At 39.9% G+C, this 14,625-nt stretch overlaps 2 protein-coding genes across 3 annotated transcripts; one reads left to right on the forward strand and one right to left on the reverse strand.

Annotated features, from left to right (window-relative positions):
- Positions 1-953: 953 nt before the first annotated feature.
- LOC117417131 (transmembrane protein 69) lies at positions 954-2,746 on the reverse strand. Its single transcript, XM_034028979.3, has 3 exons — positions 2,566-2,746; positions 2,167-2,219; positions 954-1,789 (listed from the first exon to the last, which is right to left on the reverse strand). Exons 2-3 carry the CDS (start codon positions 2,209-2,211, stop codon positions 1,046-1,048), a joined length of 789 nt encoding a protein of 262 aa, XP_033884870.3. The 5' UTR covers positions 2,212-2,219; positions 2,566-2,746; the 3' UTR covers positions 954-1,045.
- An 85-nt stretch (positions 2,747-2,831) lies between these two features.
- LOC117416498 (vasculin-like protein 1) lies at positions 2,832-14,380 on the forward strand. 2 transcript variants are annotated; one of them, XM_059035162.1, is made up of 12 exons: positions 2,832-2,967; positions 5,775-6,744; positions 7,192-7,306; positions 8,268-8,397; positions 8,737-9,035; positions 9,978-10,050; positions 10,177-10,373; positions 10,767-10,907; positions 11,703-11,861; positions 12,133-12,257; positions 12,874-12,976; positions 13,417-14,380. In XM_059035162.1, the coding sequence occupies exons 3-12, from the start codon at positions 7,247-7,249 to the stop codon at positions 13,561-13,563; spliced, it is 1,434 nt and encodes a 477-aa protein (XP_058891145.1). In that variant the 5' UTR covers positions 2,832-2,967; positions 5,775-6,744; positions 7,192-7,246; the 3' UTR covers positions 13,564-14,380. The 2 variants fall into 2 exon arrangements, with proteins under 2 accessions (XP_058891145.1, XP_033883504.3); XM_034027613.3 differs by lacking the exon at positions 2,832-2,967 and adding an exon at positions 3,695-3,955.
- Positions 14,381-14,625: the final 245 nt, after the last annotated feature.

Here is a 14,625-nt window from a genome sequence, read left to right on the forward strand (position 1 = left end):
GATCACAATACAACAGTGCTTTATCCTCCCGAGACATCTCATGAGATTTATGTGATTAGTGTTGTCTCTGGAGTTCTAAATGATCCAGAGTCTGAACCCTGTGTGAACATTTAGACATTAAAACGCCTGTCTGCTATACCTACAATATTGTGGGCTGCTTTCGTCTGCACATAAGCAAAATATCTTGTTGGTTATTATCTAAAAAACAGCGTACCCGTATTCTGCAACCCTGTATTTAATGTTTACCATAACAGCAATGTATTGTACTAGACAACTTGAGCATATTACATTTCTAAAACAAGGTACTTGGTAGTAAAGTGGTCTCTAATGGGCTTATTAACAAAACATCACTTCCTGTGCTGGTTTTAATCCAACTCTGCAGACCGCATTAATAATATATTTCAAAGTGTGATATTTTAATAAGAAGTACAAAAACACGTTGAATTTGAGTTATTCACAGTGTCTGGCTCATTTTTTTTAAAGCACATTCATGGTTCTGCAATTAAAAGCTTGCTGATAACCAGCAATTGCTATGACCAAGTGAATATTTTATATGTTTGAAATGTAAAACGTCACTTGTTTGAAATAATACAAGTAAATCTTTTTCATCACATGGGCTTTGTGTCTATCTGTGTACTGAGTTTCAAAAGCAGAGGCAGCTGTTGTTATTGCAGTCATGCTTACTCCTGCACTTACACCTAAAGAATATACCTGCATAAAGTATGACTAGCATACTGCCCCCCCCCCAATCACTCTTCTCCAGCAGGAGATGATAAAACATTATAGTGCCATTTCCAAGTGTACTGTGGTTTTATAAATATGTCAATCCCTGAACTAAATCACTTTGAGGAAAATCATACTAGGGGTTTTCCAGGTAACAAATACATTTAAATAAATTAATGAGCTCAATATTTTTTTTTTATTTCTCCTATAAAAAGAAAATGCTACAGGGCTATATCAATATCTTTACTTTATTTTCACAAAATTGACACAAGACCCATTGGCTTTGGTTGTACTGTACTTGCCTGAGAGCTACAGACAATCATCAGTTGTTTTTCTGAAATATTTCTGAAAGATTTTTTTCAGGGTACACATTTTTAATGATCAGAGTCGCAACCAGCGAAAAGGTAGCTACCAAGGTGAGGATGGTCCTCAGAGCCTTGAACCAGCTAGGGTACCCAGGGAGGAGGGCGAGGTCATAGTGCAACGCGATTCCCAGCCCCATGATCACCATCACAGATGATTCTGTGATGCTGTCCCTGAACAGGAGCGCTACCCAGGCGAACAGTGAAGGGACCACGCTGTTAGCCAAGTTCAACCAGTCCGGCTTGGCAGGGCTGCCCTCTGGCAGAGCGAACCCCCAGCGAGCTCCACCGAGGAAAGAAAGAATGGAGGCTCCGTAGGCCACCTGGGCGAAGGCTATGTCAGGGTAGTACACCTCTGTAACAGCCATCAGCAGTGGAGCGCAGACGAAGGGGATCAAGCCGGAGAAGCCCAGGTACAGCGCAGGCTTGGGGCCCTTCATTAAATCCTTCATGTCGTACCTCAAGAGGTCCAGCTCCCGCTCTTGCGGCTCTTCTTGAGTCTTCTTCCGCTTGTGGGACTGAGTGGAGGAGTGAAACTGCTGACCTTTGATAGGCACACAGGCGCCGGCTGGTCTCCGGTATGGAAGCTGAGCGCAGTGAGCAACGAAGAGCAGTCTTTGAGCTTGGGGGATGTGGAAGGAGTTGGGCTGGGGAGTCACGCGGGTCATTACTGATTTGAGCATGTGGGTGGCCAGCGACTGAACCTAAAATAAAACAAACTGTAACTGAAAGGCAGTCTGTTCCAACACTTGGAAGAGTAACTACTGTATACAACTACTCAATCACGCAAGTTAAAAGCATGAGGCGTTACCTTCTATTAACACGGATAAGACTCTGCTTGTTTATTTTACAATAAATGAGAGTTCCTTATTATTCCTGGTACCTAATCATACAGTCTGTGCTGCACGTGAGATTCACTCCAAACCTCTTTAGTACAATCATTTTTTTTTACCTTATCTATCTTACCTTTTATATGATGTTAGCAAGCACTCGAGAGTTGTTTTGAGTTATGTTGCCAGTATTTCAGTGGTAAAAACTTTGCTTTTTCATTCATAAATGATTTTGATTATTTTATACTTACCCTACAAGAAGTCAGCAAGTATCTTCTGGTAACACTGGAAAACATTTTAAAAACTGAAAATAAAACAACACAATATTATAAACCACTCGTGTGCAATGCACTGCATCAGAATGCACACACAACACATACATGTGTCACACGATAGAAGAGCCCAGTATATTACATTTCTTCTGGGTTACTCGTCACGTTGTACAAACTGTTGACATGAATCGTGCAATTCTATTTATATGTCAGAATACTAATAATGTTCCAAATGGTCCAAAACAAGACCAAATCGAATGCAAAACGTATGCATTTGAGTAAATTAAAAAAATAAACCGTGAAATATGTTAAACTTTTAGTTGCATTCATGACACATGGTTCCGCATGATCCAAGCCATTACAACAATAATACAATACCTGTTATTCCAGCAAAAACATAAAACTGAAAATATTAGTTAAAAGGGTCATTCTCTGTCTCGCTTTCAAGTTGTAGGTGTGCAAGCATACAAGCTCCGGTCACAAACGGCAATGCAAGCATTTTGGTTCCCCTCCTGGGAAATTCTGGAAAACTCTCTCCGAGACAGTGTCTAGACTAGACGTTTCCCGAGCTCTCTGCCCAGGCGCACTGTTTAAGATGTTCAATATAAACTGCACATTTCAATAAATAGAAAAGAAACGTGCAGATTGGACTGCGCTGGGGTCAGAAGTGAGAAACGTTTAATTGAAAAGTGCAAAGGTATTTGTGGTCAGCACCGTGCGGTTCTACTGTTAACAGCACTTGAGACTCAACGTGCCTTCTTTAATTGAGGCAAACAACAGGTAATTAAACTTGTCAGATTTGACAATATTTCTTCAAGCAATATGTATCCTAACTAGTGTGTTCACCACAGGACATATCGCATATTACTAAACGCACATAAATAAACGCAACTCAGTAATTTAAACTGTAAAGTGATTAGAGCAGTAATCGGATATGACTTGACGAGCACACAGGTCAGGTAAAACACATGACCATTTACACATGATTAATCAGACGTGTATCTGTTTCTAAATGTACAGTACATATTCTCTATATATGTACCATTGTGAGCAAATTGCTCTAAAGTTTATTATTATTATTATTATTATTATTATTATTATTATTATTATTATTATTATCATCATCACTGAAACAACAACGAATTCCAATCATTACAAATCTAATTTTCAATATCATTTCATTTCAATATATGCAATCATAATATCAATTTTAAAAAACCTAAAATAAAAAACACTAACAAACCAATAAAGAGAATAGATAGATAGATAGATGTGACTCCGTACTAACTCGGCCATAAGAATGTTTTAACCGTTTTTCATCATTATTATTAATATTATTATTATTATTATTATTATTATTATTATTATTAGCCCATAATGGTGACAGCACTGAAGACTAGTACAGTATTTGCTGGGGGCGGGGGCGGGTGCAGGTCACGTGACTCTCACAGGCACTGTCCTCTCTGAGTTCGATTGGTACTTCCTGAGAACGAGAGAGTGTCAGAAACAGAACAGAAGAGAGGAGAAGAGGAGCGATCGAGCGAGCGAGACAGACAGACAGAGAGGAGAGGAGAGAGGCAGATCTGCACAGGAACGAGCGCGACTGGCAGCACTGGACACTGACCAAAACAATACACAAATACGAGTAGGAGCCAAAGCGTGAGGGGACAGTACAAACCGCGAAAGAGACGCGAGCACCGTGTGGTAACACAAATCACAATACAGAACTGCAAACGAGACAGGAAAACCCCGCTGAGGAATAAGAGAGGTATGTGTGCTGGTAATAATGTGCAGCACGATATTTATCCTCGGAGAGTGGGCAGGGCAGCCATTTTGGAGCAGGTCGGTTATTATTAGTAGGATGGGGGTCAGAAACATTTGTTTACTTCAAGTGTATACGACGCCAGAGCAAAGCGGGTGTTTATTAATAATAATATTATTCCTCTTGAGGGGTCTAGATGCAATGTCTGTAATGAGGCTCACCTCCGCAACTGGCGTTTTGCAGTAGCGATGATGTTGTTAAGGGATTTGTTTAAACACAGATAGTGAATGGCCTAAAAAATAATAACTTGACGCTGAATACTTACTTTATGGAAGCTTTTTATTTTAATTTGTACTTTTATTCAGATTCGTGTGATTGATTAAACACGACATTTACTTCCCCGTTGGCTGCCTAATTCATCTGTATTTATATACAGTTTTTACAGAGTAACATTAAATTATCTTGTAATATTTAGAATAAGTACAACGCAACACTGCTATGGTATGGATTGATATTTTTTGGAACATTTTGAAAGACATACTGTACCGTTTTAAATGAAGTTGAATTATTATGACATGTAGGTGGTTCCGTAATGTCAAGGAGACAGTTTGCTGCAAACGTTGGCTCATTTACATTTTTTGCATGTTTGGTTTTACTTTAAATTACAAATAACACTTTAACTGAGACTATAGACCGCTTGCGTGTCGCAGTAACATAATTATAAATGCATTAATTTTATTTTTTCAGTCGACATTGAGAGTTTTCGGTTAATGTCTTTGCATTCTATTTGTGCTGCTCGTCCCCAGGATTGTTTAGTAAGATGACTAGTCCATGTGCTTCAGCTGCGTGCAAATGATGGGGTAAAGTGCAGAATAGTTCAGTCATAATGCCCCATGTAGATTTTAAAACACTGCAGTTTACACGTTTACTTTATAAACCCACGCTTAAAATATATCAGATAAATACGTGCTTACTGTAGCAATCTGAAAGACATGGTGGGAAGGTGAAAGTGAAAACTGTTGAATGCGTGCAAGTTGATTGAATATGGCCTTTTTACATCGGTTGGGTGATTGTTTTCATTAGCAGCAGTTTTAGCCTGATTGTGGCATTTGCTTCAAGAACAGTTATTGCAGAGATTAGTGACAACAAGATGAACCATAATAATACATGCATTATTTTAATTTATTTTTTGCATCAGAGAGAAGCTACTAGACTATCATACATCGATGGAACACAATTGTTTAAACGTTGTGTTTGTTTCCTATTAAACAGAGCATCAGCCATGAATATGTAATACATAGTGTTGCTCCTGTAGAAAACATTCCACTCGCTGTTAAATAAGATGTAATATCTGAAATTAAAGAAAGCACCAGAAAAATCAATCCAGTGTTCAGGGGCTTTCCTAATATGATTAATCGTGGGTGCTGTCTTTGGGGAATTTAGTTTTGGGTTTCTGGAAGTCCTTAACCATTAAGTACCAAGTCTCTCAAGATAAGTGGAGAAATATAACCTGTTTAAACAATACAAAGTACAACAAATAAATCGATGATAAAATTGATGCAGGTCTTGCAGTGCGGGCTCTTCGGATTCTCTAATCCGTTCATCACCTGTAGGGTATGTACTGTAGTGGAGCAAATTCCACCACTATCATTTAGGGTAGCTCGTGAGTGCTGGACCAAAGGCAGAATGAAACCTTCTCCTGTCTGTTGCATATGTAACCATTTTAACTTGAGTAACAGTTGTGATTGTACAGTGTTACGGAATAGGTTTTACCATCTGCACACTTGTTTCAGGTAAATGCAGCTTTTTTCTGTTTTGTTTTCAGATAATAAGAGCGACGTGAAGATCGTAACTTTGGACAGGCTCCTGAACTTCAGTGAGGAAAAAAAGAAGACGCTTTGGTTGCCATTTACCTGAGTTTCATAACCGTTTCTAACAGCTGAAAAGAGCAGTACAAGTTTTACATAACCGTTGTTCTCGACCGTACACGGCTGCTTTTATAAAGCAGATCTTTTTAATTAATACGACTAAACTGTAACAACTGTTTTACACCATTTGTTAAATTATTTAATGCTTGTGCTGTACTCCCAAGAGGCAGCACCGAGTAATATATTTTTAATGCATTGGAAGGTTGCTTTATAAAATCTGAACTTAAGCTCTTGGTGTGGGGGAGGAAATGAGTGAGTGAGCTAATTAGTCTTAAAGTCCAGCTTTTGATTGCAATTAACCCCCCGTTTAATATAACAATGCTAACAGTTTGATAGAAACAAAAAGTGACGACGGCATTTATTTTTTTCAAAATGTATTAGCGAAGGAAGCAAAACATGTTGGACATGTTCTAGCAAATCTGCATTTTATTCTCTCGTACCAAGTTTAGAATGCAAGGCATATAATTAAAAGTGTAAAAACTCGGCCGGTGCTGCTGCCAAGTAGTGTAATGTGAGTTGACAATCAGCATTGTGGAATTTCTTTTCCCCCTTTTTTGCTTCAAAAGTAGTTTTAATGAGGTGAACAGAGGTTTCCATAAAGCAGTGCTCTGGTTTCTGTCTGTATTATTATTATTTTTTTTCTGTACGTGTGAGTTGAAAGAGTATAAAATGAGTAGGTGAGGGAGCAGCAGGGAGAAAGAGCTGGCACCAAGTGCTGCTTCTGGTGCTTCGGGATAACCAGCGACCATCCTGGGAGCTGTACCTGCATCGCACACCTGCTACGTCACCCACAGACGCTCAGCAACACCTATCAGCCATCCGGAAGACAGAGTGAGAGGGTGCTGGACTACAGAGCCCGAACTCTGGGTGAGCAATGGGTCTCTCGCTCTCACTTGCTCTCTCGCTCTCTCTCTCTCTCTCTCTCTCGTTTCCCTTTCTTTCTGCGTTTCTTTCTTCATTGTGCTTTATTTAATTGTTACCATGAATACGCTGTGCTGGTGAAGGCTGTAAACAACACTTTCGTCTGCTTGACTTTGTTTTACTCCAAAATGTACAATTGAGTATCTAAGGCTGGATCCACCAACCCTGACTAATACAGTAGTCCCAAGGCTACTAGGCTAATCAGGGTCTGTGAAACCAGCTGAGAGAAAACTGAGATCAGTTTCAACTGGGTCTTCAATGAAGTCTTTGTGCACCCTTCACATGGGGTTGTAAAACTGACAGGGCAGTGTGGGAACCCCCACATCTTGTGTTCAGCAGAGTTCTGTGCAACACCTTTTAATCAATGATTATGTATTTCATCACTCACCATAGATCCTGGCCATGAGGTTTGATGCCTCACTCCACTGACTGGAGACACTGGACCTAAATGGCGCAGCATGACTTTGTTCCTGCCTGGCTTAACTTCTCTACACCTCAGCCTGCCAAGGTACAGTAAGTCAGAAGCCAGGTTTAACCAGTTTATTGGTGTTTAACTGGAGGTACGATTTGCAGATCTGGAATGAGCTAAAGAAAACCAAACAAACAAGTCAGTGCTGCTTTGAGAGAACTGTGCAGCTGTCCAAGGTACTGCCATCACTGCCAGTCTTTGTGATTCCCACTTCAGTACTGAATTGCAAATCATGTATCATGTAAAATGCCCACCACACTGGATCCTCTTACTTGCAGACTTACAGTCTGTGATACACTCCTATATTTAAATTGATCTCTTGAAACGTAACAAGTGCTTTGAATTTTTTGCAGTATCGATCACAGACTGCATTGCAATGGGACCAAAATGAAAAACATTTTTTTGTTGATAAAATGTTATTTGAAACATGAGGATTGCTCCTGCTTTGTGTCAACACTTCACCCTTTCAGGTTTATAGTTTATCAACAAATAAGAGAAGAAACAAAAACAAACAGCTGTCACTAAAGAAAGGTTGTGGGCTTTTTCTCCTTGGGTTACCCTTTTATTTGTTGTTGGTCTAATTGCTGGTTGTTAAGTTACTGTGTACAGTATAGCAGTGTGGATGTGTAGCTTGTGATGACTTTCCCCTGCTCCCTAACACCCTCTGCAATTGATAAGCTTGTGTCTACAGTTGCATTACAGGGATGGAAATAAGACTACCATTGCACAGCAGTTTGATCCATTCCTGGTTTAATAAGACACCCCTGAGCATATTACTTGTATGCTGTGGCTAACCAGGCGCATAATAAAACCTGGAATGGGTAAAACTGCTATGCAATAGGAGTCTTATTTCCATCCCTGAATCATTTACTTTTTTGTTTTAGTTTTTTGTCTCATTACTGCTGGCAAGGATTTGTCCGTGGACCACAGGACATGAAAAAGGATGTGCTGTACACAAGCCATTAGTGTCTTAACTTTTCTTGTTCTATTTCCTCCACAGTCCCCCGCACCCATGCTTGAGAAACATGGAGAGCACTTTTCCAGAGGAGAGGGCCGGTTTGGAGTAAGCCGCAGGCGACACAACTCTTCCGACGGATTCTTTAACAACGGCCCTCTTCACACCTCTGGGGGTGGGTCTGATGACATTTCAGTACATTGCTGCTTGTACAGTTATTTCACGTGGAAGTCATTCCAGGCTTTAAGTGCTTATTTAGGCACACCAGAGCTCTCATACGCGTAAATGATCAGAGAGATTGGATGTCTGGGGGAGATCAACTCCTAGTTCTGCATCATTGGATTCCCACACCCTGGTAACTGTTAACAGAACATGTTGTGTTGGCATGTTTTCAATGATCTCCCATGTGAGGACACAAAGTATTGCGAAATGTATCTTCATGGAGGTTGGTATAAAACGCCCAAGAAAGATCTTAAAGTGTGTAACAGCATTATTTATTTTATTTATTTATCAGATGGCTGGCAACAACCTTCCCTTCTGCGACATGATTCAGTGGACTCCGGTGTGTCGAAAGGCCCCCACGCTGGGCTCATCAGTAACCAGGGCTGGAAGGAGAACTCCAGCTGGCACAGCGCGCCGCGGGGCACCGAGGCAGTGAACCACCATCACCACCGCCACCGCGCCCCGCACCGGCACTGGAACGGCAGCGTGCACCCCCGCAAGGGACCCGCCTTCCAGGAGAAGCAGGCTGCCCAGGCCAGGGAGGAGAAGGGCCCCAAGGGGGGGAAGCTGAAGTTCGTGGAAGAGGATTTTGTAAGGATGAGAATTTTTCTTGAGGTGGAGGACTGGAGTAAAACTTGACTGACAGGAATGTGTGTTTTGGAAGGAGAATGAGCGATCGTAGGGTTAGTGGTGGGGTAGTGGAAGCCACTCATACATGTGCATGTATCGCTTAAGGGTTTTAAGTATATCCACTTGGTTTGAGCATTCTTTAGCCGAAGGTAAGAGTGTCAGGGATCTTGGGATGCAAAGCCAGTCCCTAGGAGTGTATGTCATTCTTAGGGTGTTTCGGTGTTTATTTCTCATCACGGTTTGAGCCGACTCCGTTCAGTTAAACTCTTGAAAAAGTGTTGATTGTGAAACTAGTTCACTTTTGTTTTTTCTCCCGTAACTTGATTGAGACTATGATTCTGTTAAAATTAAAAATTAAAATAAAAAAAAGGCAGCTCCTTATTTTTAATTCAAACCGAACGCAAACAGCGAGTTGTTCAGTTAGATGGATTTAAGTGGTGTTTAAGAGGAAACTATTCGCAAAACAGGTTATGACGTGTTTGCAACAATTCATTAAGATTTTAAATCCAGGAAAAGCAATTTAACTGACCTCGCTTTTTGTGTTAAGGACATAAGGAGCTGCCTTTTTAAAAAATTTAATTTAAGAGGAACAACTTTTCCAAGAGTTTAATTGAGAAATGGCGTTGGCTCAAAAACCGAAAACGAAGAGCCTAGTCCTGCTACATCAACTTTGTTAAAGCTCTTGTCTGCAGTACCTATTGTGTCCACTATATGTAGCCACAGCTGTGTCCATTGCAGTGCACTGTGGAGCTAAAATAGGTAGCCACAGTATATTTCTTTTAAAAAGCAAAGCAGAGTAGAGATAAAACCAATGCGGTTTTGTTATAACAGACTTTTAAGTTTAATTCACATATTTAATGTTGTGTTTTTTTTTTTTTTTTTTATATATATATATATAAACAGCCATCCCTAAATCCAGAAGCAGGAAAGCAAACCAACCAGATCAGACCTCTGGGGACCCCAGCCGGAGTGTGGGGTAAATGCTTTGAAATACTGTCCAGATTCATAAATACACAAACTGTCTGCTTTTTGTTTTTTAATTTGCACCTATTAAACTGCTGATTGCATACTGAAATCTTTCTTCATTTATTTTAATATGAAGAGAACCCTCCGAGTGCCAAGCAGAGCGTTTCCAAGATGCTGGTCATCAAGAAGGTTTCGAAAGACGACCCCTCTGCTGCTTTCTGTGCAGGGTTTGCAATCACAGGACCCCTCCCTGCAAACGGAAACAAATCCCACATCACTGGACCCAGCGTTTACAAAAACCTGGTGCCCAAACCAGCAGCTCCCCCGACCAAGGTGTGTGTGCGTGCGTGCGTGTGTGCGTGCGTGAAGGATTTTTTAAAATTATTTAATAGAGTGCTGACTGTTCCCCGAATGGCTCACCTGGTAAAGACTTGCCTCCAACTCTGCCAAGTTGCCTCAGATATTTCACTTTTTATTTATTTATTTATTTATTTATTTATTTATTTATTTTAAAGGGAAAATTTGGGAAGTTCCAGAATGAGAGATGGCAAAATTTGTTTGTTCTTTTAACCAGCTGCAAGGACTTGAGGGTGGCTCTGTTGTTTTTGTAATATGTTTAAGATTTATTTCAGGCTGTGAGTAGCTTAGCAGGATTTTCTTTTTTTAAATTATATGTTCTTCATGGTCTTGCAAAAAATATTTCTTTTTTTTTCTCTCCTGCTGCAGACCGGTCCATGGAAACCCAATGGAAGGGAAGTTAAATCCAGTTTACATTTCTCAGGCCGGGACTCCGCCTTCACCAGCCCCGTATCCGTGACCAAACCTCTGGCTCAAATGAGCAACTCGAGTCACACATCCCTGAAGGAGGTATGAGCCAAGTGCAGGCATTGCCCTGAGGGGCCCTGCTGTTTCCAGCAAATCAGATTCATCCAGACAAACTGATCAGGAGCAGGGGATGCAATAGGAAGTTTTACTCTTACTATATTGAACTGATGCTCAATATAATCAAGGAGAGTGGCTTATTGAAACCCTGGATTGACTCCATGCTGTTTGTCTAAATGATGCCCTGAAAGGTTAACCCTTTTATAATGAAACTGTGCAATGGATATTTTTTTGTGCTTCATATACTTTCAAGGCAGCACCAAACAAAGTATAACCCCTCTGGTCACTGCATGTGTAATTATGCCGTGCTATCTCTGCTATACTTTATAAAGCACATGTGGGTTTTTTTGGGCAGGGCAACTTCTCACAGCCCATAGAGTAAACAGTTTGTAAAGATTTTTAAAAAATTTAATAAAAAAAAAATTGGTGACTAACCGGGATAAATTGGGACTTTTGCTTTCTGCTTATCAAAAATACAAGAAACTCAAGAAGGCAATTATTTCAGGGATGGAAATAAGACTTCCATTGCATAGCGGTTTCATCCACTCCTGGTTTTACTGGGAGTTTAATAAGACGCACCTGCGCTTGTTACCTCTACACTGTGGCTAATCAGGCTCACAGTAAAACCTGGAATGGGTGAAACTGCAATGCAATAGGAGTCTTATTTCCATCCCTGTATTTATTTATTTGACCTCTCTCTCTCTCTCTCTCTCTCTCTCTCTCTCTCTCTCTCTCTCTCGCTGTTCTCCTGACCTGAGGGTTTGCACCTTGTTTTTGTAGACTCCCTCCAGCACCACCCCTCCGATGGACATCACCCCCCCTCGCCTGGTGAAGCTGATGCGTCGCAGTACTGACAGGAAGAGTGAGTTTCTGAAGGCTCTGAAGGACGAGAGGAATGGGGGTGTCTCTGCCTGCCAGAGCCCCTCCGCCCAGGAGGAAGTGAGTCTCTCATGTATGCTTTAAGGATGACAACGGTTCAAGTGAGGGCAAGCTTTTAGTTCCGTCATTGCAGACGCTAGTATTCTCATACAGCGACCTTTTTTGCAAAGTTTCATTGGTCAATCCTTTCTGGTGTTGGATCATTTGAAATGTTTTGCTTTCTAGATAATTTGCTCCCTTACCTGCTGTTCGGGCCACTTTTAATTGTGGATGTTAGTCGTATCCCTCCCTCCCTCCCCAAACAATCTAAAATATATATTTTCATTTTCAGGGTGAAAGTAGTACACCTGAACCAAAAGAATATGGTGAAGGAAATTGCCATCAGAACGGTCTTTCTCTCTCGCTCAGCGACTCAGACACTGACCACCTGTCTAGCTCTTTGGAAGCAGAGCATAGGTAACAAACTCAAAATATCCTCCCCGCTGTCTCACTGGTGCATTAGAAACACATGCGTACATGAAGCAAGTGCAAAAGCGGATTTTCAGAGAGGAATTAAATACAATTTAGCAGGATGAAACTAGCAAGAAATTACTTCCTCCAGCTAACTTGGTTGTTGCTATATATATATATATATATATATATATAATATATATATATATCTATATAAAAAATTATTTTTTTTTTGTTTAATAATGTATGTTAATGTTTTATTTCATTTCACCTATTTGCACCTTCCTTCTAAATAGGGTCCATTGTGGTTTTAAATAAACTTACGGCATTTCAGTTTTCCATTTGAATTATTTTTTGTAGATTCATTGGCAGTGTATGGGGAAACAAATATATATTTTTAGGAGTTAAAAGGATAGATTGTGAGGAGCTGGATCAGATGTTGAAGATGGCACGTATAGTCTGATCTGAGCCTGTCTGTCTTCAGTGGAATACTTGATTGATGCAGGAAAAGATTGATGTATCTATGGAAGGGTTTAGCAAGGCCCACTCCACTGCTTTGGCTGGATATTTCTGAACAGCTCACGCATTTTAAATAGTCTTTGGTTTTGTTTTTTCACTCAAGGTTGTTGAAAGCCATGGGGTGGCAGGAGCACCCAGAAAACGATGAGAACTGTCTGCCGCTGACTGAGGATGAGCTGAAAGAATTTCAGGCTAAAACTGCGCAGGTATGATGCAGCTTTCATTGAGTGTGTCCCAAGAGGGGAGCTTGCTTATATGGTTTTTGTAAGCCCACCACCCACCGCCACTGGACCTGCTGCCAAAATCTCATAACCCATTTCAGATGCTGACTTGAAATATTTTGTGTTCTGCACAATCTACTGTAACACTCCACTTTGACATACGTGTGTTTTTTTGTTTGGTTTTCCGGATGATATTAACCACATTGGATCCTTACTGCGGAACTGAAAGCCCTCGTTAATCGCAGGACTTCCTTAGCCAGATGACACTGGAGTAAAATACAATATTTCGTATATTCTTGGAAGCAGGAGACTACTGGTCTGCATAGTCTGTGTCTGTGTAGCATGTTTGCCGTGAATAATAATAATAATAATACATGTAAAAAGGATGATCAGTTGAGAACTGTATTCTTTTAAATGTATTTCAGCTGAAGAAAAATGGCTTTGGAAAGAATGGACTCCTATTGAAGAACAGCAGTGCTTTTCAGCTTGGCCACTGGAGAAGCCCATTGGAACTGGAAGAGGGCTCAGAGACAGAAACCAGCAGCAGCGAGACCTCGGCCGACGAAACCTAATGTGGCTTTAACCTTTGTTTAGTCTTTTTTTTTTCATGCACAAGGGAAAGTAATCGTATCCCAGTGATATTATTATTATTATTTTTTTTTTTTTTTTTTAATATATAGAAATTTTGGCTTGTGAAGCTTTTTTTTTCCTTTAATTGTATTTTCGCCCCAGTTTTAGGCTTCACTGAAACTCCTTTGAATATTTAGGAAAAGGGCAATGCACACTGGAATTTTTTTTTTTTTTTTTTTTTTTTTTTTTTGCAAAACCAAAACTAATAAGAATGGAAATACTGAAACTTTGCAAAACCGTCTTTGAATCAATTTTTACAAGTAACTTGTCGAGTTAGCAGTGTGCTGAAACAATCAACGTGGATAATGAATGTTGATGTTATTGTGTTTTAAATACTGCTAATAACCAGATTCAACATTGCTTTTTGATTATTTTTTTTTAATTGTTTTTGCTGGAAAGGTTAAAAGGCTTTGTTACTAAATGAGAGCTTTTTTTTTTTTTTTTGGGGTACCGCTGTAAATTTCTCAAATAGGCTCCTCCCTTTCTGTTTTTTTTTTTTTTTTTTGCACGTTCTTGTTCCTGCAGCCTTGATATTCAGGGTGGATTGTAAAATACGAAAAAATAAAATTTTGTGAGTTTTCCAAGATTAAGATTATTTTGATAACATTATTTACAGATTTGAAAAGATAAAAAGGCTTGTCACGTATGGAGTTATCTGTACGAGGAGTGGAACAAAAGAAAACTACTGCATCGAGGAAACAAAACAAAAAAAAAAAAACTTGGAATAAATATTTTGCATCAGTTTGCCAATAATCTGCATTTGTGGTTGTGTGTACTTTATTTACTAGATTTTGGGCTTGCCCATGTTTTAGTCATGTTACATGGTCTGATTTACAGCTGGAATTGGGGTGCGAGGCTGTACCCCCAACCCTACTGGCATTCATCTACAGAAGACCACCTTCTGCACATTTGATGTCCTTTTCTTTCAATATTATTATTATTATTATTATTGCTATTGTTTTGAGTTTTGCTAAATGTTAAGCTTGAGGTCCATGTCAATGGTC

This window comes from Acipenser ruthenus, chromosome 12, assembly GCF_902713425.1.
Source record: "Acipenser ruthenus chromosome 12, fAciRut3.2 maternal haplotype, whole genome shotgun sequence".
In the NCBI taxonomy this organism is placed as follows: Eukaryota; Metazoa; Chordata; class Actinopteri; order Acipenseriformes; family Acipenseridae; genus Acipenser; species Acipenser ruthenus.

Bases quoted from the DNA above. Each gene is read 5' to 3' on its own strand.
- LOC117417131 (XM_034028979.3), bottom strand. From the start codon at position 2,211: ATGTTTTCCAGTGTTACCAGAAGATACTTGCTGACTTCTTGTAGG. The intron at 1,790-2,166 runs GTAAGTATAAAA...GTTTTATTTTAG, and splicing joins ACTTGCTGACTTCTTGTAGG to GTTCAGTCGCTGGCCACCCA.
- LOC117416498 (XM_059035162.1), top strand. From the start codon at position 7,247: ATGGCGCAGCATGACTTTGTTCCTGCCTGGCTTAACTTCTCTACACCT. The intron at 8,398-8,736 runs GTGGGTCTGATG...TTTATTTATCAG, and splicing joins CCCTCTTCACACCTCTGGGG to ATGGCTGGCAACAACCTTCC. The intron at 12,977-13,416 runs GTATGATGCAGC...AATGTATTTCAG, and splicing joins TTCAGGCTAAAACTGCGCAG to CTGAAGAAAAATGGCTTTGG.